This window comes from Coregonus clupeaformis, chromosome 13 (assembly GCF_020615455.1).
Source record: "Coregonus clupeaformis isolate EN_2021a chromosome 13, ASM2061545v1, whole genome shotgun sequence".
NCBI lineage: Eukaryota > Metazoa > Chordata > Actinopteri > Salmoniformes > Salmonidae > Coregonus > Coregonus clupeaformis.
In genome coordinates, this window is record NC_059204.1 from 16386831 (window position 1) to 16412828 (window position 25998).

At 40.5% G+C, this 25998-nt stretch overlaps 3 protein-coding genes across 3 annotated transcripts in view; all 3 read right to left on the reverse strand.

The window, feature by feature from the left end:
- Positions 1 to 1348, reverse strand: part of LOC121580195 (NADPH--cytochrome P450 reductase-like) — a 30316-nt gene extending 28968 nt beyond the window's left edge. Inside the window, exon 1 of the mRNA XM_041895252.2 lies at positions 1156 to 1348. Within this exon, the coding sequence (XP_041751186.1) occupies positions 1156 to 1341 (186 nt within the window). The 5' untranslated portion in view covers positions 1342 to 1348. The remainder of the gene's footprint in view (positions 1 to 1155) is intronic.
- Positions 1349 to 8000: 6652 nt separating this feature from the next.
- Positions 8001 to 16957, reverse strand: LOC121579346 (ion channel TACAN). The gene is made up of 12 exons (XM_041893865.2): positions 16800 to 16957; positions 12924 to 13042; positions 12641 to 12757; positions 12340 to 12399; positions 12111 to 12206; positions 11784 to 11873; positions 11423 to 11488; positions 11069 to 11130; positions 10738 to 10830; positions 8909 to 8973; positions 8693 to 8761; positions 8001 to 8519 (listed from the first exon to the last, which is right to left on the reverse strand). The coding sequence occupies exons 1-12, from the start codon at positions 16875 to 16877 to the stop codon at positions 8406 to 8408; spliced, it is 1029 nt and encodes a 342-aa protein (XP_041749799.1). The 5' UTR covers positions 16878 to 16957; the 3' UTR covers positions 8001 to 8405.
- Positions 16958 to 18114: 1157 nt separating this feature from the next.
- LOC121578868 (serine/threonine/tyrosine-interacting-like protein 1) lies at positions 18115 to 25990 on the reverse strand. Its single transcript, XM_041893193.2, has 3 exons — positions 25919 to 25990; positions 19904 to 20185; positions 18115 to 18401 (listed from the first exon to the last, which is right to left on the reverse strand). Exons 2-3 carry the CDS (start codon positions 20165 to 20167, stop codon positions 18219 to 18221), a joined length of 447 nt encoding a protein of 148 aa, XP_041749127.2. The 5' UTR covers positions 20168 to 20185; positions 25919 to 25990; the 3' UTR covers positions 18115 to 18218.
- Between the last annotated feature and the right edge of the window lie 8 nt (positions 25991 to 25998).

Sequence of the window (25998 nt, forward strand, 5' to 3'; positions counted from 1 at the left end):
CTCAACACTGTTCCCATTCAGACAGAGAGAGCCAGTGGGCCTCTTTCTGGTGGTTTCAACATTTCCAGCTATTAAAACCTCCTTCAAGTCCATTGTTTGGGGGGGGAAGGGAGAGCAGAGCTGGTATTTTCCCTGTGGAGGGAATTGATTTTCCCTGTGGAGGGAATTGATCCAAGCGACGCCAACAAAGGAACATAGGCAACAGTTACTGATCAAGCCTCATGCCAAGTCCTGCCTGCCTATTCCATGGCAGCAGCTAAGTGGAGACAATGAAACACAAGGCTCTCAGTAACATTGGTGTGAGATGGACTTTTCAAGCATCCACCTTTCAAGGAAACAGAATAAAAACAAACAGTTCAAACACTTTTTACAGCTTCCTCAAATAGCCTCAACCAGTACCTTATTCAACAGATTAACGCATGTATAGACCTAATCCAGAACGTTACAAGGAAAAATAGGTGAGAAAACAATTAAAACCACTACAATTGCTCCAGTACGGTTCTGCATGTGGCCTGGGCGATGTAGCCTAATGTCTAGGGTATGTTAAAATAAGCTACACAGTCATCCAAGACTCTTAACCACTTCAAATATTGTTTTCCTTTTGAAAAAACAACTATAAATTTAAACTAATGTGACCACACACATGCCCCCAGTTAGGCTTACATGAGGTCAACGCATTAAAATGCTGGAACCCCTGCCCAGCCCAACCACAGTGTGGTCTAAAGCAGCAAATGCACAAGCACACTGCCAATCCCTGCTTTCCAGTCAGCTCCAAGTTCCAGGGCATGAAAATACAAATGACTTTTGGTCACCAGGTTGTGATAAAATGGGAGTGTTCTGATTTAAACTTCCTTGGCTATTGAGGGGGAAATATGAGCAAATACACTATAATGTTGAATAAACCTTGATGATATAAACGAACGGCTAAGCACAATCTTTGAAGATCATCGGCATTATCCCACTTCTGACACCAATAAAGCAGATATTTACAGTGCAACTTCCCCTGCCGGTCTCGAACCCGGTTCTCCCAGTGTGTAGGCAAACTTACTACCACTGTTCCAATAGCATAAACTCCCTTGGGAGTTGGGAATTTACCTAGGCAAGGGTTGTTTCAAAATATCAAATCATAGAATTTTGGTGGAAGAACACTTACACAGTGGTGAGCCTCTTGAATTCTGGGATTGCCTCCTCAGTCTTCTTGTGGGAGAGGAACCAGTAGATGAGTAGGCCAACGATGAGAGAGAAGAGGAATAGGTCCAAGTTACTGAACAGAGGTTCCTGCTCAACAGGGGCCACGTCAGGGCCCTCCGGGACCACACTCTCTGCCTCCATGTCCTCCATGGGGCCACTCGCTGTCTGACAGGTCAATACTGGCTGCAGCCAGGGCAGAGAAAGGACCTGAGGAAACAATTACATTAACTAGGTGTAAAATTAGGCTATAAGGTAATAATGTAACAAAGGTGGTATATGTGCATCTACACTACCAGTCAGAAGTTTGGACACACCTACTCATTCAGGGGTTTTTCTTTATTTTTACTATTTTTTACATTGTAGAATAATAGTGAAGATATCAAAACTATGAAATAACACATATGGAATCATGTAGTAACCAAAAAAGTGTTAAACAAATCAAAATATATTTTATATTTGAGATTCTTCAAATAGCCACCCTTTGCCTTGATGACAGCTTTGCACACTCTTGGCATTCTCTCAACCAGCTTCATGAGGTAGTCACCTGGATTGCATTTCAATTAACAGGTGTGCCTTCTTAAAAGTGTATTTGTGGGACATCTTTCCTTCTTAATGCGTTTGAGCCAATCAGTTGTGTTGTGACAAGGTAGGGGGGGTTAGGGGGGGGTATACAGAAGATAGCCCTATTTGGTATAAGACCAAGTCCATATTATGGCAAGAACAGCTCAAATAAGCAAAGAGAAACGACTTTAAGACATGAAGGTCAGTCAATCCAGAAAATGTAAAGAACTTGAGAGAATGCCAAGAGTGTGAAAAGCTGTCATCAAGGCAAAGGGTGGCTATTTGAAGAATCTCAAATATAAAATATATTTTGATTTGTTTAACACTTTTTTGGTTACTACATGATTCCATATGTGTTATTTCATAGTTTTGATGTCTTTACTATTATTCTACAATGTACAAAATAGTAAAAATAAAGAAAAACACTTAAATGAGTAGGTGTGTCCAAACTTTTGACTGGTACTGTATATTGCCTCATTTGCATACTTTAATTAAATATTTCAGAAAAGGTGTAATACAAAAACTCAACTGGTAAAGATTAATTTTGAAATATATAAAGATTTAAAAAACGACCCTATTAGGGTGTGGCTTAAACTATGGCCTTAGCCTATGCAGTATACTATTCAGGCTACCTGTAATATAGTCCTAATGTACTATATGCCTTCTGCTGACATTTTAGAAAACATTCCAGGTGACAACAAATGGGTAAAGCCATTTGAATTCAATCACTTTTTGACAGACTTTCCTTCAAAATGGCTATCCATGTTTTGAAATAAGACTTGCAAACTCATTTGTTCAGTCTCACCAAAAAACTTGTCCATTTCATGTGACCTCCATAATGCCTCTTATTTTCTTTCTTTCTCCAACATGCCAGAATTCCGCTTTTTGGGGTATACACTCCCCCCAAGGGGTACTATAGACACAAAAGTTTCATTCATATTTTGTTTGTCCATTCGTTGTGATTTTGCATGCAAATGTAACATCCAGAACGCTGTAAGTAATATCAGTGTTGGCAGCAGCATAGTTAGTGAGATGAATGTTTGACACAGCTGAGATTCAGTCATGTAAAGATGAGTGATGACTTGGATTTTGCCAGCATTTCTCTCCATTGGTATGACAAAATGAAAGGCAGAATGTTGTGCTCTAGGCTCAAGTAGTACTGAGAACCATTTTTGTCTTTCAATATGCCTTTACTTATTCTGTCAGTCACGCACAAAAAAACATTGAAAGCCTGTGGGTAACTTCGTAATTTAATCACAAGAGGAAAATGTGAGCAAAATGTACACATTGTTCTTTTGAATTTCAGTCCATACATACAGCATGCTATGGATAAAGAAAGTAACTGAAAGCTATAGTGTCATATACCTGGTATTTCCAATAAGTTCTGTCAGTTTTGATAGATGACTTCTGTTGCATCACATTTCCCCCATTATAGCATACAGTCTTGTTGTCTGGGGCCAATTCAATGAAAACAAATGCAAAATGACAAATAATTATCCCAATTGTTCAATTACACCAATTAAAATTATTTAATGAGGTATATATTAAGGTCGATAATAGTTTTAACAAATAAAAACTCACTGGTGCACACTTCACTATTGTACTTTAAAATGAAGAAGAGAAATGGTAGAACTGGGCGGGGTTTGCTGCTGGTTGCTGGTCTGGGCTGACTGTTAGGGGTTAAGGTTAGGTTAGGGTTAGGAGTTAGGTTAATCAGCTAGTGTTAGGGGAAGGGTTAGTTAACATGCTAAGTAGTTGCAAAGTAGCTCAAAAGTAGTAAGTACACTGAACAAAAATATAAACACAACATGCAACAATTTCAAAGATTTTACTGAGTTTGTATTTGTATTTATTATGGATTCCCATTAGCTGCCGCCAAGGCAGCAGCGACTCTTCCTGGGGACCAGCAAAATTAAGGCAGTTATATATATATATTTTTTTAAACATTACAATACATTCACTACAGATTTCACAACATATTAAGTGTGTGCCTTCAGGCCCCTACTCTACTACCACATATCTACAACACAAAATCCATGTGTACGTGTGTGTATAGTGCGTATGTTATCGTGTGTTTGTATGCATGTGTCTGTGTCTATGTTTGTGTTGCTTCACAGTCCCCGCTGTTCCATAAGGTGTATTTTTATCTGTTTTTTAAATCTAATTTTACTGCTTGCATGAGTTACTTGATGTGGAATAGAGTTCCATGTAGTCATGGCTCTATGTAGTACTGTGCGCCTCCCATAGTCTGTTCTGGACTTGGGGACTGTGAAGAGACCTCTGGTGGCATGTCTTGTGGGGTATGCATGGGTGTTTGAGCTGTTTGCCAGTAGTTCAAACAGACAGCTCGGTGCATTCAACATGTCAATACCTCTCACAAATACAAGTAGTGATGAACTAAATCTCTCCTCCACTTTGAGCCAGGAGAGATTGATATGCATATTATTAATGTTAGCTCTCTGTGTACATCCAAGGGCCAGCCGTGCTGCCCTGTTCTGAGCCAATTGCAATTTTCCAAAGTCCCTCTTTGTGGCACCTGACTACACAACTAGATAGTAGTCCAGGTGCAACAAAACAAGGGCCTGTAGGACCTGCCTTGCTGTTAGTGCTGTTAAGAATGCAGCGTAGTGCTTTATTATGGACAGTCAATTAAAATAAATGAATTAGGCCCTAATCTATGGATTTCACATTACCGGGAATATAGATATGCATCTGTTGGTCACAGATACCTTTAAAAAAATAAAGTATGGGGCGTGGATCAGAAAACCAGTCAGTATCTCTTCAATGGCTGTGTGAAGTTCCTGGATATTGGCAGGAACTGGAACACGCTGTCGTACACGTCGATCCAGAGCATCCCAAACATGCTCAATGGGTGGCATGTCTGGTCAGTATGCAGGCCATGGAAGAACTGGGACATTTTCAGCTTACAGGAATTGTGTAAAGATCCTTCGGTCGTGCAAACCCACAGTTTCATCAACTGTCCGGGTGGCTGGTCTCAGACGATCCCGCAGGTTAAGAAGCTGGATGTGGAGGTCCTGGGCTGGCGTGGTTACACGTGGTCTGCGGTTGTGAGGCCGGTTGGACATACCGCCAAATTCTCTAAAATGATGTTGGAGGCGGCTTATGGTAGAGAACTGAACTTTAAATTATCTGGCAATAGCTCTGGTGGACATTCCTGCAGTCAGCATGCCAATTGCACGCTCCCTCAAAACTTGAGACATCTGTGGCATTGTGTTGTCTGACAAAACTGCACATTTTAGAGTGGCCTTTTATTTTCCTCAGCACAAGGTGCACCTGTGTAATGATCATGCTGTTTAATCAGCTTCTTGATATGCCACACCTGTCAGGTAGATGGATTATCTTGGCAAAGGAGAAATGCTCACTAACAGGGATGTAAACAAATGTGTGCACAAAATGTGAGATAAATAAGCTTTTTGTGCGTATGCAACATTTCTGGGATCTTTTATTTCAGCTCATGAAACATGGGACCAACATTTTAGAAGTTGTGTTCATATTTTTGTTCAGTGTAGTTGCAAAGTTGCTAATTAGCTCAAATGCTAAAGTTGTCCATGATGAGATTAGAACAAACAACCTTTGGGTTACTAGACATTCATTTTTGCCTTACCAAACTTAATATATCATACTCATTTGAGTGTCCTGAATTTACGTTTACTATGTTACGTCTAGTCAATGTAATGTAACATAAAGTAGCATATAATACTAAATAGAGTGGCAAGGATTTTTGTTAAAGGTGCACTATGCAGAAATCGCTTCGTCATTTCCTGGATGCTAAAATTCTAATAGTTAGCCTAATTTCAGTTTATTTGACAAAACAAGCAAGTATAGTGTAGGGAATCATTCTACCATCTAAACCACTGTGAAATATATTTTCCATAACCAAAAATATTGTATTTTCAGCTTTTTGAAGCTGGTTTACAAAACCGAAAGTAAAAGACGCAAAACGAAACTTAAGAATGGGAAGCATATAGAAACAGTGCATATAGAACAGATCTACCGCTTCTTTCAATGAATCAACAGATCTATAACTCATATTTCTATGTGAATTTGGTCTGGTCTCCCAAAAAGTTACATATTGCAGCTTTAAATATAATACGTTTGCTCTGAGACCAGGCTAAACATTTTGGTTGCTAGACTTTTACTTTATAACCAACCACCCTCCTTTCATTTTTGCCTTAAGTAACATACTCTCCGTACCAAACGTAACATATCATACTAATTTGAGTATCCCGGTTTTATGTTTACTATGATACCTCTAGTCAAAGTAATATAACCTAACATAAAGTAACATATAATACTAAATGGAGTGGCACGGATTTTAGTAAAATATAATACGTTTTGCTCTGAGATCAGGGTTTATGACTTTGTGACTGTGGTAACTCCTGATGAGCCTCACGTTTATGTACATAGTGCTTTAAAAATAGCATCACAGTGAAAGTAGGCTAAAGGCCGGCAGATGGCGATATTGAGTAGTTTCATTTTACCAGCCAAAGGGAACGTGTGCAGCCAGGTATACACTCCTGTCACCCTTTGAACGGTTCATATATAACATATTCTCCATTCAGGCTGGCAAGAAGGCATAAAAAAACGGGGGAAATATGCATACTTTTTTTTATCCCTTACGAAAAAAGATTGCAGTTAGAGTGCAGTATAACGGCATTATGCTGCAAATACTGCTTCCAAAACAACAACAAGATTTTACTGCAGTTCAACTGCAGTACACTGCAGTTATACTGCACTTTTACTTCAGTTTCAAAACTGCAATCTTTTTTTGTAAGGGATGAAACAGCATTTTCCACCACCATTGACATTTTAATAATTTAGCAGACGCTCTTATCCAGAGCGATTTACAGTTAGTGAGTGCATACATTTTCATACTGGCCCCCCGTGGGAAACGAACCCACAACCCTGGCGTTGCAAGCGCCATGCTCTACCAACTGAGCTACAGGGGACCATGCTAGAGTGGCTAATGCTAGTCCTGGATGTTGTATAATGCGTTCAGTCAATAAGGTTGCAGTAGTCTGTTTTTTCACAGTCAGTGCTATCAAGGATCCTTGGGACTTCCCTACCCTTACCTTAGTAATTTTAAATGTAAACTTCAATGGGGTAGGGATGTCGCAAGGATCCTGGCTGTGCCTGTGTCCTGCTGCCTATCCTGTGCTGCTGACTACCTGGCGTGCCCTGGAATTATCCCTGACTGCCATGCCCCTTACCACCACACCCACATACATTGACTTCCTATTTATTATGGGTTTTAGGCTGAATATCTGTAAAACACTTGATGTCAAAAGGGCTTTACAAAATAAATGTGATTGGTTGAAGTGTGCTGCCTTCTATTTCGTTATACATAATCATACAATTCATTTATATGATGCAATTTGTTTTATTGATATTATTTATTGACTATTAATTACACAAGTTTATGAACATATAATTTAATAAACCTGTAAACACAATCATTACATTAATTGCATATTGCATCTGGGGTATGTATTTTACTCTAAATCAAATTTTTACTTCATAATTTCACTTATTAAATGTTTAATCTTTATTAAAACTGTGAATAATGTTCTGTAAATGAGTTTATGCAAACAAATCCAATACATATAATTAAAAACAGTGTTCAGTAAGCACATTTAGTTTGAAACTATCAGACCAGGGGTGAAAAAACGGACTGCTACAACCTGATTGGCTGAACGCGTTACACAACAACATCCGGGACTAGCATTAGCCACTCTAGTATGGTGGTTGAAAATGGTTCCCCATCCCCTTTGGTTGGTAAGCTGAAATGACTCAATATCGCCATCTGCCAGCCTTTGGGCTACAGCGAAATGTCATTTAATTTTTTATTTATTTAACTAGGCAAGTCAGTTAAGAACAAATTATTATTTACAATGACGGCCTACACCGGCCAAACCCGGACGACACTGGACCAATTGTGCGCCGCCCTATGGGACTCCCAATCACGGCCGGTTGTGATACAGCCTGGAATCGAACCAGGGGGTCTGTAGTGACGCCTCAAGCACTGAGATGCAGTGCCTTAGACCGCTGCGCCACCATGTCCCTGAAAGCTCCTATAATTGAACTAATTAAGAGCTCACTTTGATATCAACCATCCTATCAAACCATCGAGAAGAACACTATCCATCCTCAAAATAGTATGAGACAAGAAGAAAGTAATATTGTCAACATATCCCTAACATACCAGTAGTAATACGCATGGCACAGTCTCATGATGAAACATTTAATTAACAAAGCACAGACTCAGTCAGTGGCTTATTATTGCAGTGAGCTCTCTTTTGACACAGCTGAATATGTAGACAGTTTAGTGATTGTCAGTGCAAGGCTTGTAATTCTCTTCCACTGTAATATATCCAACCTATTCAGGTAATCTCACACACAATTAAATAATGTGATGCTGAAAGTGACAAGCTGCATTTCACAGAAAAACAAAGAACAATGTGATTTACACAAAACATGTTTGATAAAAAGGTGCAACAGAAAAAAGCAAACGTTTACAAGACACACGTATAAAATAGACATAAAAAGCACATTAGTATAACACCTTTTGCACATATTCTTTTGAATAAATAGTTGGGTTCATAACAATGTCCAGTTATCTTTCTCGTCCAGTCTTATAGGCTCTTGGACTTGTCTTGGTTGTGGATGTACTTATGGTAGACTACTCCAAGTGTGGTGGAGAAGTTCCCCATGAACAACACAAGGTAGGAGCAGCCACACATGAACACCTGTAGGGTGGGGAGGGAGTACAGGTTAGGAATACAGTAGCAAATGTTCACTTTAAATTTGACTGTCAACAAAATAAAATACAAAAAAACTAAAAGGAGCTTGCCACATATTCATATAAAGTTTAATTCATTTTCTCTGTGAAATGAAAAGAGCATCTGTGAAATGCACTGACCTGCCACTCTTTACACTCTGGGAGCTGGGCCATCCTGAACAGTGTTAGGCCATTGTAAAGCTGCCAGAACTACAAACACACAGAACATAGTGGTGTCACTCTTCCTCAAGACATACAACTGCAGTAACAACAATATCCAGAAATAACTTTGGTACTTTCAATAACCTAAATTGCTGAGAAGAGGATGGACTATGACCCACCCACCCCGATACTCACATGACCAAAGAACAGGAAGGGCAGAAGGAAGGTCAGGCCTCGCCACATCCACGACTGGAAACCCTCTGAGGTGGAGGAATGTTTGTTTACGTCACTAAATACACAACATGACCAAAGTATGTGGACACCTGCTCGTCGAACATCTCATTCCAAAATCATGGACAATAATATGGAGTTGGTCCCCCCTTCACTGCTATAACAGCCTCCACTCCTCTGGGAAGGCTATCCACTAGATGTTTGAACATTGCTTCGGCTACTTGCTTCCAATCATACACAAGAGCATTAGTGAGGTCGGGCACTGATGTTGGGCGATTAGGCCTGGCTCGCAGTCGTTCCAATTCATCCCAAAGATGTTCGATGGGGTTGAGGTCAAGGCTCTGTGCAGGCCAGTCAAGTTCTTCTACACTGATCTCAACAAACCATTTCTGTATGGACCTCGCTTTGTGCACGGGGGCATTGTCATGCTGAAACAGGAAAGGGCCTTCCCCAAATTGTTGCCACAAAGTTGGAAGCACAGAATCGTCTAGAATGTCATTGTATGCTGTAGTCTAAGATTTCCCTTCACTGGAACTAAGGGGCCTAGCCCGAACCATGAAAAACAGCCCCAGACCATTATTCCTCCTCCACCAAACTTTACAGTTGGCACTATGCATTCGGGCAGGTAGCGTTCTCCTGGCATCCGCCAAACCCAGATTATTCCGTCGCACTGCCAGATGGTGAACTGTGATTCATCACTTCAGAGAACGCGTTTCCACTGCTCCAGTGTCGGCGAGCTTTACACCACTCTAGCTGAAGCTTGGCATTGCGCATGGTGATCTTAGGCTTGTGTGTGGCTGCTCGCCCATGGAAACCCATTTCATGAAGCTCCCGACGAACAGTTATTGTGCTGACGTAGCTTACAGAGGCAGTTTGGGATTCGGTAGTGAGCGTTGCAACCTAGGACAGACGATTTTTACGCGCTTCAGCACTCGGCGGTCCCGTTCTGTGAGCTTGTGTGGCCCATCACTTCGTGGCTGACCTGTTGTTGCTCCTAGATGTTGCCACTTCACAATAACAGCATTTACAGTTGACCGGAGCAGCTCTAGCAGGGCAGAAATTTGACGAACTGACTTGTTGGAAAGGTGGTATCCTATGACGGTGCCACGTTGAAAGTCACTGAGCTCTTCATTAAGGCTATTCTACTGCCAATGTTTGTCTATGGAGATTGCATGGCTGTGTGCTCGATTTTATACACCTGTCAGCAACGGGTGTGGCTGAAATAGCCGAATCCACTAATTTGAAGGGGTGTCCACATACTTATGTATATATAGTGTATATGGAATGCACTTTTTTTTTTTTTACATTTTAGTCATTTTAGCAGACGCTCTTATCCAGAGCGACTTACAGTTAGTGAGTGCATACATCATTTTTTATTTTATTTATACTGGCCCCCCATGGGAATCGAACCCACAACCCTGGCGTTGCAAACGACATGCTCTACCAACTGAGCTACATCCCTGCCGGTCATTCCCTCCCCTACCCTGGACGACGCTGAGCCAATTGTGCGCCGCCCCATGGGTCTCCCGGTCGCGGCCGGCTACGACAGAGCCTGGATTCGAACCAGGTTCTCTAGTGGCACAGCTAGCACTGCGATGCTGTGCCTTAGACCACTGCGCCATAACCATATACTATACAATACCAGTAAACATGTACTATACAGCTGCAAACTACAGTATGTGTTGATGATGATATTAGGTCAATGAGGAGTAATTTTGGTCATGTACCTCTTAAACACGTGTGATCAGTGAGTAGTCATGATGACACACAACAATGTGTAACTTCTCACTCACCAACTGTCAAGTCCATGTTGTGACTCTCTCCCAGGGCTCGAAGTCTGTACAGACAGCCACTCTGGTAATAGTACTGGAGAAACTGGACAAAACCTATTTTGCACAGACAACACAACAACAGAAGTGTACTGTATTAATACTGACACTATTCTATTTCGTCCCAGGTTTTGGGTCAATACCATTTTCATTTCAAAGGTGAATTAATTGAAATGTCTATTCAAAAGTTGAATAGTGCCATTTGTTTTCAATAATGATAGCCTCAGATTAAAAACAACTGTATGCAATTTACTCCATAGTCAATTCTCACTTAAAGATATTACAGTTGTCTTACTTTGGTACAAGCAGTAGGTGAGGAACTGATTCCTGAACATCTGGTAGAGTATGCCTTCCGGCCTGTAGGACAGACAGGGCAGTTAGATAAGTACTATGGTGAAAATTCCATTCTAGCCAATCAGAGGGCATAAAAATACATTTGGGTCAAGGGTCAACAAGCTACCTAATGTGTTCTTCTTGTCTTGTGCACTCATAAATATGGTAATAAAAATTGTAATATGGTAACATACTAAAACTCCAGGCCTCTGAGGCTGCAGTGTTCAGTGTCTCCCTCGTGCTTAATTTGATCACATGCCCAGCCATAGTTAGAGTGATACCATATTGCAGATATAGAACATTGGGGTGCACTTACCAAGTCAGCATCACTCCAGACAGGAAGCAGAACACATAGTGATGAAACACCCACCAACCCTTGATCCTGAAGCAAACAAACAAACAAGTCACACCAAGATCTATGTACAGGCCACAGCGAATAAATAGCTATAACGGACAGTACATATGAGATATAAATCAGTGTATTATAAATGCAGGATTGTACATTAAAGTACAGTAGGCATCAACATGCCTCCATGTAATGAGGCAGACACAGACAGTGTGCTGTTTCATTGGACCACTGTTGTAGTGCACACACACAGTGGTGCAGTGTCTTCAGCTGAATGCAAACACACACCAGCAGTATGAAATGGATAATGGCCTGAAGGTTGACTACTGACCTGGAGCCATTGCTAATGAGGATACTCTCCCGAATGGTCAGTGTGCAGTAGTACCACACCAGCAGGAAGTTGAAGAGAGCGTCTAAGGCTCTGCCAAACAAAGACGTACACAACCACAAACACTAGTTCAAAGTTCACAGATAAGTTCACGGAGTTCAGAGTCAAAGACAAACAGGAGCAAATGTAATTTATAGGTATTAGTGCATGATAACAATATATTACAGCTAATAATACATACAATAGTGGAACGTTTTTAATGAGTTCAAAATGTTTGATAATACTCCTGATATGGATTGTGAGTAAAATGGCATATGAGAGGTTACTCACCTGTAACTAAATACAAAACGACATGTGAATGAGAAGAAGAGGAGTAGGACGGTGAGGACCAATTTGAATTTCTCATATTCATCTTTGTAGGCAAATCTTGTGGCGAGAGAACAGAGAAAAAGCATCGGTTACGTTCACCAAGAGGCAAACAGTTAGAGTATGAGTTCTCGTTGTCATGTCATCATTATTAAATTGCAATACATTTGTTAAATTACTGAAAAGCGCTTACTTGGAGTGTTTGTTGAGCAATGTTACATTCACGTTCCCAAGAACGAGACTGAGGTATAACCTGTACAGCAAAGGAGAGAGAATTCTATCAAGAAAAAAACTGTCAACAAATCTTCTCTAATAGAGAGCCAAACTCGCTTTTGTCTAGTAGAGAGCCAACCCGTATCAAGCTAAACTGTTTTACATTGCCAGTTTGAACTGCACACTATGTGCTTAAGGCGTGTTGTAGTAGATAACCTAACACCGAGACGGTAGCCTGCGAACTGTTAGTGCTATGCAAAAGACGGCTATATTTGTTTTACTCATTCTTCTTTGGCAGGAAAGACTCCATTTCAAAGAAAACATTTGGCCTGTCCTTGATAGATTCCTGGATCCCATCTATTGCATTCATTTCCTCTGGACTCAGTGTTTCTTTGCATCTAAAAAGGAAAAAGACAACATGATTTAGTAATAAGTACAAAGTGGAACAATAGAATAACGAGAACTATGACTACAGTGTAGGTCTATTACACTGTTATTACTAAATAACAGTGAAAAATGTGAGGTTCCATGTGTCCTATTACATCAACTGTGCTTGATACTCACTCTCCCAGCGACACTGTGAGCTCTTTTAATTTCTTCCTCTGTCGTGCTATGGCATTGGAGCAGCTGTCTTGTAGCTTGGAGACCTCCTCAAGCTTCTGTTTATACAGACGGTGAGTCTCCTAGAGGAAAACAGAGATGGTAAGAACAATTTAGCATCTCTATTGTGCATATGCATCACTTTGTATCATCTCAATCACTCAGCAATGTGGTTGGACTAGATATAGCCTACATGATGGGATATTTCACTAACTGACACTTATTGTCATTGCACGTAACCTACAGTTGAAGTCGGAAGTTTACATACACTTAGGTTGGCGTCATTAAAACTAGTTTTTCAACCACTCCACAAATTTCTTGTTAATAAACTATAATTTTGGCAAGTCGGTTAGGACATCTACTTTGTGAATGACACAAGTAATTTTTCCAACAATTGTTTACAGACAGATTATTTCACTATCACAATTCCAGTGGGTCAGAAGTTTACATACACTAAATTGACTGTGCCTTTAAACAGCTTGGAAAATTCCAGAAAATGATGTCATGGCTTTAGAAGGTTCTGTTAGGCTAATTGACATCATTTGAGTCAATTGGGGGTGTACCTGTGGATGTATTTCAAGGCCTACCTTCAAACTCAGTGCCTCTTTGCTTGATATCATGGGAAAATCAAAAGAAATCAGCCAAGACCTAATTTTAATAGAAAGTTTGCAAAAATAGATAAGATCTTGCTACCATGGAAAGGTAAATACCTGCCAATTTGTGGAAAAATCACCCTGATTAACTCTTTAGTATTATCCCAGTTTACCTATTTGCTTATGGTCTTGCCTACGCCTAGCGAACAGTTTTTTAAATTATATGAGAAAAAGATATTCACTTTTATTTGGAACGGCAAGCCAGACAACATTAAACGGGCCCATTTATATAATGAATTTGAATTCAGAGGACAGAAATGATTAAATATTAAAGCATTAGACCTATCACTAAAAGCTTCAGTCATACAAAAGTCATACTTAAATCCGAACTGCTTCTCTAGCAAATTAGTAAGATTGTCTCACCCAATGTTCAAGAATGGCCTTTTTCCCTTTCTTCAGATTACAACCTGTCACTTTCAGTTATTTGTAAAGGAAATAAATCTCCCAAATATCACTATTTCTAAAACAAGCCATAGAAAGTTGGTTGCAATTTCAATTTAATCCCCCAGAAACGACAGAACAAATAATGCAAAAAATATTGTGGTTAAACTCAAATATACTAATTGATACTGTAGCTCAGTTGGTAGAGCATGGCGCTTGCAACGCCAGGGTTGTGGGTTCGTTTCCCACGGGGGGCCAGTATGAAAAATGTATGCACTCACTAACTGTAAGTCGCTCTGGATAAGAGCGTCTGCTAAATGACTAAAATGTAAATAAAAAACCATTATTCTTTGAAAAAATGTTTAAAAAAAGGTATAATCTTCGTAAATGATATCATAGGTAGGACTAAATAAAAAAGTATACCACTTTCATTTAAGGACCAAAGGATTGACAGCTGTCCCATATAGCAAAATAGTTGGGAAGAGATTTTTGATGTACCGATTCCATGGCATAGTGTTTATGAAAAAAAGGGGGTTACTTGCAAGCCGAAGAACACCATCCCAACCGTGAAGCACGGGGGTGGCAGCATCATGCTGTGGGGGTGCTTTGCTGCAGGAGGGACTGGTGCGCTTCACAAAATAGATGGCATCATGAGGAAGGAAAATTATGTGGATATATTGAAGCAACATCTCAAGACATCAGTCAGGAAGTTTGGTCGCAAATGGGTCTTCCAAATGGACAATGACCCCAAGCATACTTCCAAAGTTGTGGCAAAATGGCTTAATAATAATAATAATATGCCATTTAGCAGACGCTTTTATCCAAAGCGACTTACAGTCGTGAAGGACAACAAAGTCAAGGTATTGGAATGGCCATCACAAAGCCCTGACCTCAATCCTATAGAAGATTTGTGGGCAGAACTGAAAAAGCGTGTGCGAGCAAGGAGGCCTACAAACCTGACTCAGTTACACCAGCTCTGTCAGGAGGAATGGGCCAAAATTCACCCAACTTATTGTGGGAAGCTTGTGGAAGGCTACCCGAAACGTTTGACCCAAGTTAAACAATTTAAAGGGAATGCTACCAAATACTAATTGAGTGTATGTAAACTTCTGACCCACTGGGAATGTGATGAAAGAAATAAAAGCTGAAAGAAATCACTCTCTACTATTATTCTGACATTTCACATTCTTAAAATAAAGTGGTGATCCTAACTGACCTAAGAATTTTTTACAAGGATTAAATGTCAGGAATTGTGAAAAACTGAGTTTAAATGTATTTGGCTAAGGTGTATGTAAACTTCTGACTTAAACTGTAAGTATGACCATAACGCTGTATCAAAAAGCGTGCTTGTGCTAAGCCTATTCATTTTGTTTAGGCTAAGTTTCATAATCTACCTTGACATTTGTACAGAACAGAAGGTCTCACACTTTGGGAATTATGGAAATGAATTTCAAAATGTTGGTCTAGTTGTACTGCTTGCTTGTGAGGCTTCCAATGCAACTGTTTTTATCTCAATATCAAAACCTTACTGTGATTGTTTTCAATTAAAATGGTCAAAAAGAAAACAAAAATAGCTTCTTAGCAAAGAGCAATTTCTCAAGCAAGAATTTTGCTAGGACTGTCTGGGAGTCGTCTGAGTGGGGAGGGGAAAACTGAAAACTAGCTTTTATTGGCAGAGAGGTTTGGAACTCTTGGTCTATAACAAATGTACCGCCTGGTGCTGACACCAGGCAGGCCAAAACGCCATCCCACCACAACAGGCTGACATTTCAGGCGGTCTTTTCAAACAGCTCTTACACTATAAGAGCATTATCCTAATTTCAAAGTATTATTCCAACCTCATAGTTGAACTATATATAAAAACACAGGAAAATCAAGTTGACTGCACTGGGCCTTTAAAAAATAAGAAAAGAGATAGCTACTGATCTGTATGCCCTCCAATGTTATAACATCCCAAGAGTTTTAATGTCAATTTACAGTGATAAAAATTGTAGCAGTAAATTCAATTAGTTCAAAATATATTTCATAGTGATATTTTTTGTTGGTAGAAATCAGATAATCCGGAAGCAGCCTATTATCACCAGGTTGGATACAGAACGTGTTTGATATCATATTATAGTGGAATTTAATATATATAAAGTATGATATATTTCACGTATTATATGTAGTACTGTACTGTGGTATGATTGTTGAATGCATTTTGGGATATTTCATATGTCTTAATTACATTTCAAGGTACAACTTTAAACAAACAAACTTTACGACATTGTTGTGCCTGTCCAACTACTGCTGTAATCCTGTGATAAGAACCTGTGTGCCATTTTTTGTTAAAAAATGAAATCAGATTATCAAAACAGCTTTCAACAAGTTTTTGGTCCTACCGAAGAACCTTCATTCTTGCATTCTTTCTTGGATGTGCTAGCTAGCTATGTTGACAGTTTGCCAGAGTAGTGGAACACTGAGTGTGGACAGCTTGTTCATGAACACCCCATGCCATGGATAATTCCCATGACATTTAGTTAGATTACTATTTCAAGGAACTCGCTAACGTTAGTCAGTTCAGGATTGTAAAATGTGCAATCGCAGCTAGCTAGCCTACAAGTACATGTTTCTGGATTGGCGAGCATTATATAGCTACCTAACTAGCTAGCTAACGTTACCTACCTAGCTAGCTAGCTAGCTGTCGTCAGCACACATTGTGCGGATTAGCTATTTTATGTGCGTCTGGCCGTAGCGAGTTGGCGAACCGCTAACTTCAGGTCAGCAAGTTTGTAGGAAATATACTTTTCTAAAACATGCCCCTTACCTGGACCCGTTGAAAGTCTTTTTCCAGACCCTCCCACTCCTGTAAGCAATCAGCCAAACTAGTTGGGTTGAATAACATTGTATTCCTATGTGGGCAAAGGCAAGACCACAAGAACTTTCAGCTGTGCAACAGTTGTAAAACCTATCACTTCGAGGACACCTCTTCCAACTCTGTTTATCCAATGAGGTGTCCCGATTCATTTCTTGGAGTTTTCACCGCCCATGCGTGAGCCAATGAACGCCTTCGAATAATTCAACAGCTGCTTCGGTCACTATTTCTGTATTTTTTGCGCAAGATCATGGTGTTCTCAGTGGTGGAAACATTTCCCAATTGTCATACTTAAGTAAAAGTAAAGATTCATATAAAAGGACTCAAGTAAAAGTGAAAGTCACCCAGTAAAATACTACTTGAGTAAAAGTCTAGAAGTATTTGGTTTTAAATATACATAAGTATCGAAAGTAAATGTAATTGCTAAAATATACTTAAGTATCAAAAGTAAAAGTATAAATCATTTCAAATTCCTTATATTAAGCAAACCAGACTGCACGATTGTCTCCTAAAAAAAAAAAAGTGAATGGATAGCCAGGGGCACACTCCAACACTCAGACATAATTTACAAATGAAGCATTTGTGTTTAGTGAGTTCACCAGATCAGAGGCAGTTGGGATGACCAGGGATGTTCTCTTGATAAGTCTGTGGATTGGACAATTTTCCTGTCCTGCTAAGCATTCAAAATGTAAGGAATACTTTTGGGTGTCAGGGAAAATGAATGGAGTAAAAAGTACATTATTTTATTTAGGATGTAGTAAAGTAAAAGTTGTCACAAATATAAATAGTAACGTAAAGTACATATATCCCCAAAAATGACTTAAGTAGTACTTTAAAGTATTTTTACTTAAGTACTTTACACCACTGGGTGTGCCACTGGACCTTATCATTACATTGATTACATAATCCTGAAAAGTTGTCATTCAGCATTCCTATGAAATTCTCAGGACCTATGATTACAGAATATCAGCAGGACAAATGTATCAATGTGTATAAGTGGTTTTAGGTGCACTGATGCCTGGGTCTTCAGAAAACATAATATTGCATATGGAAAGTGAATATCTTACAATGAACTGATGATCAGCAAGCCTATGGCCTGACAAGCAACGCTTGCAAGCTGGTTCTCACATAATTGTGTTTGTGTGTGTGTGTGTGTACTATGTCCATACTTTAAATATTTGTGAGAAATTGGTGCTCATTGCATGCAAATGTTATCAACCACCCAAGAAGGCCAATATAAAGGAGGAAGGGAACTTCATGACAAAAATATCCATGTATTTTTTATTTGCTTTGGGTAAATAGTGTTCCAGTGAATTACAGGGCTTTGGTGCCATTAAGGTCTGGACTAATTCAAATTATCTACTGTCCATCTTAATAGCGGGGCTCTGCAATATCAGTCATTCTTCTACCCAGTGTGTGCAGCTCCCAGTCGGACAGCTGTTGAACAAACACTCGGTTTGGCCTCATGTTGGTTTTACATTGCATGACATGCTCCCAGGCCTCCTGCAGTGAGAAAAGTGCCATCAATATCATAACGGTGTGGCGGGAATAACAGAAAAATTAGCCACTCACCAAATGCAGCAGCTTACAGGTTAGTCGAGATAATTGAGGTAATATGTACATGTAGGTTGGGGTAAAGTGATTATGCATAGATAATAAACAGAGAGTAGCAGCAGCATATGTGAAGAGTGTGAAGGAATGTGAATGTGTGTGTCATCAATATGCATGTGTGTGTGTGTTTTGTGTGCATGTGTGTGTGTGTGTGTGTGTGTGTTGGAGTGTCAGTGTAGTATGTGTGAGTGTGTGGTTAGAGTCCAGTGAGTGTACATCAAGCCTGTGCAAAAGAGTCAGTGGAAAAAATAAGAATAAATAAGAATAAAATAAGGGGGTCAATGCAAATAGTCCGGGTAGCCATTTTATTAACTGTTCAGCAGTCTTATGGCTTGGAGGTAGAAGCTGTTAAGGAGACTTTTGGTCCCAGACTTGGCACTCCGGAGCCTAAATGGGGAAAATTTGCAACACGATAAGATATCATGTTTCATGAGCTGAAATAAAAGATCCCAGAAATTTTCCATACACACAAAAAGCTTATTTCTCTCAAATGTAGTGCACAAATTTGTTTACATCCCTGTTAGTGGCTCTCATGAGGACTGCCACAGGAAAGGAAGACCCAGAGTTACCTCTGCTGCAGAGGATAAGTTCATTAGAGTTACCAGCCTCAGAAATTGCAGCCCAAATAAATGCTTGACAGAGTTCAAGTAACAGACACATCTCAACATCAACTGTTCAGAGGAGACTGCGTGAATAAGGCCTTCATGGTCGAATTGCTGCAAAGAAACCACTACTAAAGGACACCAATAAGAAGAAGAGACTTGCTTCATTTGGTCTGATAAGTCCAAATTTGAGATGTTTGGTTCCAACCGCCGTGTGAGACGCAGAGTAGGTGAACGGATGATCTCCACATGTGTGGTTCCCACCATGAAGCATGGAGGAGGAGGTGTGATAGTGCTTTGCTGGTGACACTGTCAGTGAATTCAAGGCACACTTAACCAGCATGAATACCACAGCATTCTGCAGCGATACACCATTCCATCTGGTTTGCGCCTAGTGGGACTATCAGTTGTTTTTCAACAGGACAATGACCCAACACACCTCCAGGCTGTGTAAGGGCTATATGACCAAGAATGAGAGTGATTGTGTGCTGCATCAGATGACCTGGCCTCCACAATCACCCGACCTCAACCCAATTGAGATGGTTTGGGATGAGTTGGACCACAGAGTGAAGGAAAAGCAGCCAACAAGTGCTCAGCATTTGTGGTAACTCCTTCAAGACTGTTGGAAAAGCCTTACAGGTGAAGCAGGTTGAGAGAATGCCAAGTGTGCAAAGCTGTCATCAAGGCAAAGGGTGGCTACTTTGAAGAATCTCAAATATATTTAGATTTGTTTAACACTTCTTTGGTTACTACATGATTCCATATGTGTTATTTCATAGTTTTGATGTCTTCACTATTATTCTACAATGTAGAAAATAGTAAAAATAAAGAAAAACCCTGGAATGAGTAGGTGTGTCCAAACTTTTGACCTGTACTGTACCTCATACTCTCCACATCCACTCCTGCAGGCATAATGAATTTACCTTTAGAGTCCTGTAGAGTACAACAATGACAATTAAATCGTGTTGAACCAATATGACAGTCTGCCCCTACCGGCCTCTTACCAATCAAACAGAGGTAGTTGAACTCTGCTAGTCTGGACAGGCGAGTGTACTGATTGAGAATGTTGTAAAGCTCAGACGCCTCACAAAAGTTTGTTCCAGCCATTATAGGAAGCCTGACAATCTGAAAATAAAAAGTCAGTGTTTTCAAAACCCTGCATTGGACTACTACACTAGCTAGTTAGCTAACGTTAGCTCGTCCACATCATGCTTCAAATACTAGCTAACTTGTGTTAAGAATACAGATATTTGTTTTCTCAGTATATCAACATCTTTCTGTAGCTAAAGTTAGCTGGTCGAGTTTGCAAACTAACATCAGAGATGGTAGAGCACCCTAGCTAGCTAGCACAAAAAAGATTTGACCCTAGCCTAATGTCTGTCTCTGCCATTGACTGTAACTTTAGGTCTCTACTAACAACACACATACTGTAATAATAAAGCACATTTATAGTAGGTATAGTATTTTATAAAGGGATAAGACAGTATTATTAGAAAAGATAACAAGCAAAATAATTAATCTTCAAATACAACTAAATTAGAACACAAGTACTCAATCAACATAGTGGAGATAAAAACATAGCAAACGGAAGACATAGAAGGCACAGTATGTGGGTATGTGTGGATGAATTGTGATGGAAAGTGTGGTGTGCGTTTTTTGTGTTTGAATAAGTGTGGCGTTAAGTGAGTGAGAAAGGAAATGGTTGCATATCCCAGAACCAACGTGTGTCTGTGAGCAGGGGTTGTGAGAGAGATCTTTCAATTTTGTGTATACATCTAATATATTTTTTTATTGTCCTTTCATGATGGAACGATCCCCAACCCTATATCCTATCCTAAAATTGGAGGCCCCTTACACTTCAGTGTTGTGATGCAAAAATTTTAGCAAAATGTATAGCTCATAGAATTAAAAAGGTATCGTCGGACATTATTCATTCTAATCAGACAGGTTTTTTACATGGAAGATACATTGGAGATAATATAAGACAAGTACTGGAAACAATAGAACACTATGAAAAATCTGGGAAACCAGGACTGCAATTTATAGCAGACTTCAAAAAGGCATTTGATAAAGTATGACTGGGGTTTATATATAAATGCCTGGAGCATTTCAATTTTGGAGAATCTCTTATAAAATGGGTTAAAATCATGTATAGTAACCCTAGGTGTAAAATAGTAAATAATGGCTATTTCTTAGAAAGTTTTAAACTGTCAAGAAGAGTGAAACAAGGTTGTCCACTATCGGCATATCTATTTATTATGGCCATCGAGATGTTAGCTATTAAAATCAGATCCAACAATAATATCACCGGCCTTGCATTAAAGAACATAATTGGTTAAAGAAAACTGTGATAAATAAAAAAGTATATCAGTTTCATTTAAGGACCAAAGGATTGACAGCCGTCCCATATACAGTGGGGAAAAAAAGTATTTAGTCAGCCACCAATTGTGCAAGTTCTCCCACTTAAAAAGATGAGAGAGGCCTGTAATTTCATCATAGGTACACGTCAACTATGACAGACAAATTGAGCATTTCTTTTCCAGAAAATCACATTGTAGGATTTTTTATGAATTTATTTGCAAATTATGGTGGAAAATAAGTATTTGGTCACCTACAAACAAGCAAGATTTCTGGCTCTCACAGACCTGTAACTTCTTCTTTAAGAGGCTCCACTGTCCTCCACTCATTACCTGTATTAATGGCACCTGTTTGAACTTGTTATCAGTATAAAATACACCTGTCCACAACCTCAAACAGTCACACTCCAAACTCCACTATGACCAAGACCAAAGAGCTGTCAAAGGACACCAGAAACAAAATTGTAGACCTGCACCAGGCTGGGAAGACTGAATCTGCAATAGGTAAGCAGCTTGGTTTGAAGAAATCAACTGTGGGAGCAATTATTAGGAAATGGAAGACATACAAGACCACTGATAATCTCCCTCGATCTGGGGCTCCACGCAAGATCTCACCCCGTGGGGTCAAAATGATCACAAGAACGGTGAGCAAAAATCCCAGAACCACACGGGGGGACCTAGTGAATGACCTGCAGAGAGCTGGGACCAAAGTAACAAAGCCTACCATCAGTAACACACTATGCCGCCAGGGACTCAAATCCTGCAGTGCCAGACGTGTCCCCCTGCTTAAGCCAGTACATGTCCAGGCCCGTCTGAAGTTTGCTAGAGTGCATTTGGATGATCCAGAAGAGGATTGGGAGAATGTCATATGGTCAGATGAAACCAAAATATAACTTTTTGGTAAAAACTCAACTCGTCGTGTTTGGAGGACAAAGAATGCTGAGTTGCATCCAAAGAACACCATACCTACTGTGAAGCATGGGGGTGGAAACATCATGCTTTGGGGCTGTTTTTCTGCAAAGGGACTAGGACGACTGATCCGTGTAAAGGAAAGAATGAATGGGGCCATGTATCGTGAGATTTTGAGTGAAAACCTCCTTCCATCAGCAAGGGCATTGAAGATGAAACGTGGCTGGGTCTTTCAGCATGACAATGATCCCAAACACACCGCCCGGGCAACGAAGGAGTGGCTTGGTAAGAAGCATTTCAAGGTCCTGGAGTGGCCTAGCCAGTCTGCAGATCTCAACCCCATAGAAAATCTTTGGAGAGAGTTGAAAGTCCGTGTTGCCCAGCGACAGCCCCAAAACATCACTGCTCTAGAGGAGATCTGCATGGAGGAATGGGCCAAAATACCAGCAACAGTGTGTGAAAACCTTGTGAAGACATACAGAAAACGTTTGACCTGTGTCATTGCCAACAAAGGGTATATAACAAAGTATTGAGAAACTTTTGTTATTGACCAAATACTTATTTTCCACCATAATTTGCAAATAAATTCATTAAAAATCCTACAATGTGATTTTCTGGAGAAAAATAATCTCATTTTGTCTGTCATAGTTGACGTGTACCTATGATGAAAATTACAGGCCTCTCTCATCTTTTGAAGTGGGAGAACTTGCACAATTGGTGGCTGACTAAATACTTTTTTCCCCCACTGTAGATTGAAAAATAGTTGGGAAGAGATTTTTGACGTACTGATCCAATGGCATAGTGTTTATGAACTGATGCGCGCAAAATGATGCCAGATTCAAAACTTAGAATTGTTCAATTTAAATTATTACAGTGGGGAGAACAAGTATTTGATACACTGCCGATTTTGCAGGTTTTCCTACTTACAAAGCATGTAGAGGTCTGTAATATTTATCATAGGTACACAAAAATCCAGAAAATCACATTGTATGATTTTTTAGTAATTAATTTGCATTTTATTGCATGACATAAGTATTTGATCACCTACCAACCAGTAAGAATTCCGGCTCTCACAGACCTGTTAGTTTTTCTTTAAGAAGCCCTCCTGTTCTCCACTCATTACCTGTATTAACTGCACCTGTTTGAACTCGTTACCTGTATAAAACACACCTGTCCACACACTCAATCAAACAGACTCCAACCTCTCCACAATGGCCAAGACCAGAGAGCTGTGTAAGGACATCAGGGATAAAATTGTAGACCTGCACAAGGCTGGGATGGGCTACAGGACAATAGGCAAGCAGCTTGATGAGAAGGCAACAACTGTTGATGCAATTATTAGAAAATGGAAGAAGTTCAAGATGACGGTCAATCACCCTCGGTCTGGGGCTCCATGCAAGATCTCACCTCGTGGGGCATCAATGATCATGAGGAAGGTGAGGGATCAGCCCAGAACTACACGGCAGGACCTGGTCAATGACCTGAAGAGAGCTGGGACCACAGTCTCAAAGAAAACCATTAGTAACACACTACGCCGTCATGGATTAAAATCCTGCAGCGCACGCAAGGTCCCCCTGCTCAAGCCAGCGTATGTCCAGGCCCGTCTGAAGTTTGCCAATGACCATCTGGATGATCCAGAGGAGGAATGGGAGAAGGTCATGTGGTCTGATGAGACAAAAATAGAGCTTTTTGGTCTAAACTCCACTCGCCGTGTTTGGAGGAAGAAGAAGGATGAGTACAAACCCAAGAACACCATCCCAACCGTGAAGCATGGAGGTGGAAACATCATTATTTGGGGATGCTTTTCTGCAGAGGGGACAGGACGACTGCACCGTATTGAGGGGAGGATGGATGGGACCATGTATCGCAAGATATTGGCCAACAACCTCCTTCCCTCAGTAAGAGCATTGAAGATGGGTCGTGGCTGGGTCTTCCAGCATGACAACGACCCGAAACACACAGCCTTGGCAAGACGGAGCTGCTCTTCCTCCCGGGGAAGGACTGCCTGTTCCATGATCTCGCCATCACGGTTGACAACTCCGTTGTGTCCTCCTCCCAGAGTGCGAAGAGCCTTGGCGTGACCCTGGACAACACCCTGTCGTTCTCCGCTAACATCAAGGCGGTGACCCGATCCTGTAGGTTCATGCTCTACAACATTCGGAGAGTACGACCCTGCCTTACACAGGAAGCGGCACAGGTCCTAATCCAGGCACTTGTCATCTCCCGTCTGGATTACTGCAACTCGCTGTTGGCTGGGCTCCCTGCCTGTGCCATTAAACCCCTACAACTCATCCAGAATGCCGCAGCCCGTCTGGTGTTCAACCTTCCCAAGTTCTCTCACGTCACCCCGCTCCTCCGCAAACTCCACTGGCTTCCAGTTGAAGCTCGCATCTGCTACAAGACCATGGTGCTTGCCTACGGAGCTGTGAGGGGAACGGCACCTCCGTACCTTCAGGCTCTGATCAGTCCCTACACCCAAACGAGGGCATTGCATTCATCCACCTCTGGCCTGCTGGCTCCCCTACCTCTGCGGAAGCATAGTTCCCGCTCAGCCCAGTCAAAACTGTTCGCTGCTCTGGCACCCCAATGGTGGAACAAGCTCCCTCACGACGCCAGGACAGCGGAGTCACTCACCACCTTCCGGAGACATTTGAAACCCCACCTCTTTAAGGAATACCTGGGATAGGATAAAGTAATCCTTCTACCCCCCCCTTACCCCAACCCACCCTCCCCCACCCAAAAAAAAAAAAATAATAATAATATTATAATAAAAAAAAACATTGTAAAGTGGTTATAAGGTGAATGCACCTATTTGTAAGTCGCTCTGGATAAGAGCGTCTGCTAAATGACGTAAATGTAAATGTAAATGTAACTAAGGAGTGGCTCCGTAAGAAGCATCTCAAGGTCCTGGAGTGGCCTAGCCAGTCTCCAGACCTGAACCCAATAGAAAATCTTTGGAGGGAGCTGAAAGTCCGTATTGCCCAGCGACAGCCCCGAAACCTGAAGGAGAAGGTCTGTATGGAGGAGTGGGCCAAAATCCCTGCTGCAGTGTGTGCAAACCTGGTCAAGACCTACAGGAAACGTATGATCTCTGTAATTGCAAACAAAGGTTTCTCTACCAAATATTAAGTTCTGCTTTTCTGATGTATCAAATACTTATGTCATGCAACAAAATGCAAATTAATTACTTAAAAATCATACAATGTGATTTTCTGTTTTTTTGTTTTAGATTCCGTCTCTCACAGTTGAAGTGTACGTATGATAAAAAATTACAGACCTCTACATGCTTTGTAAGTAGGAAAACCTGCAAAATCGGCAGTGTATCAAATACTTGTTCTCCCCACTGTATGTGTATATATGTTTGTATGTATGTATGTGTATATATATATATTTGCGAGAAGAAAAAAAACATGGGGGATTGGAAATGATGCAGACAATTACATTGATGGAAGTTACAATCTATCTGCAATATTAAAGCTGATCTACCCCCTAAAAAAAACATTTTTTTTAAAACACACATACTTGGCTAACTCATTCACTGATGATGCTAGTAAAAATCTGCAGGCAGTTACAGGTTAGGGCAGAAACTTACCTGGTTAAGATGAAAATGACAAAATGACTTTTTCCACTCAAGTTAACTAACCAAAGGCACTTAGCTTTCTAGCTACAACA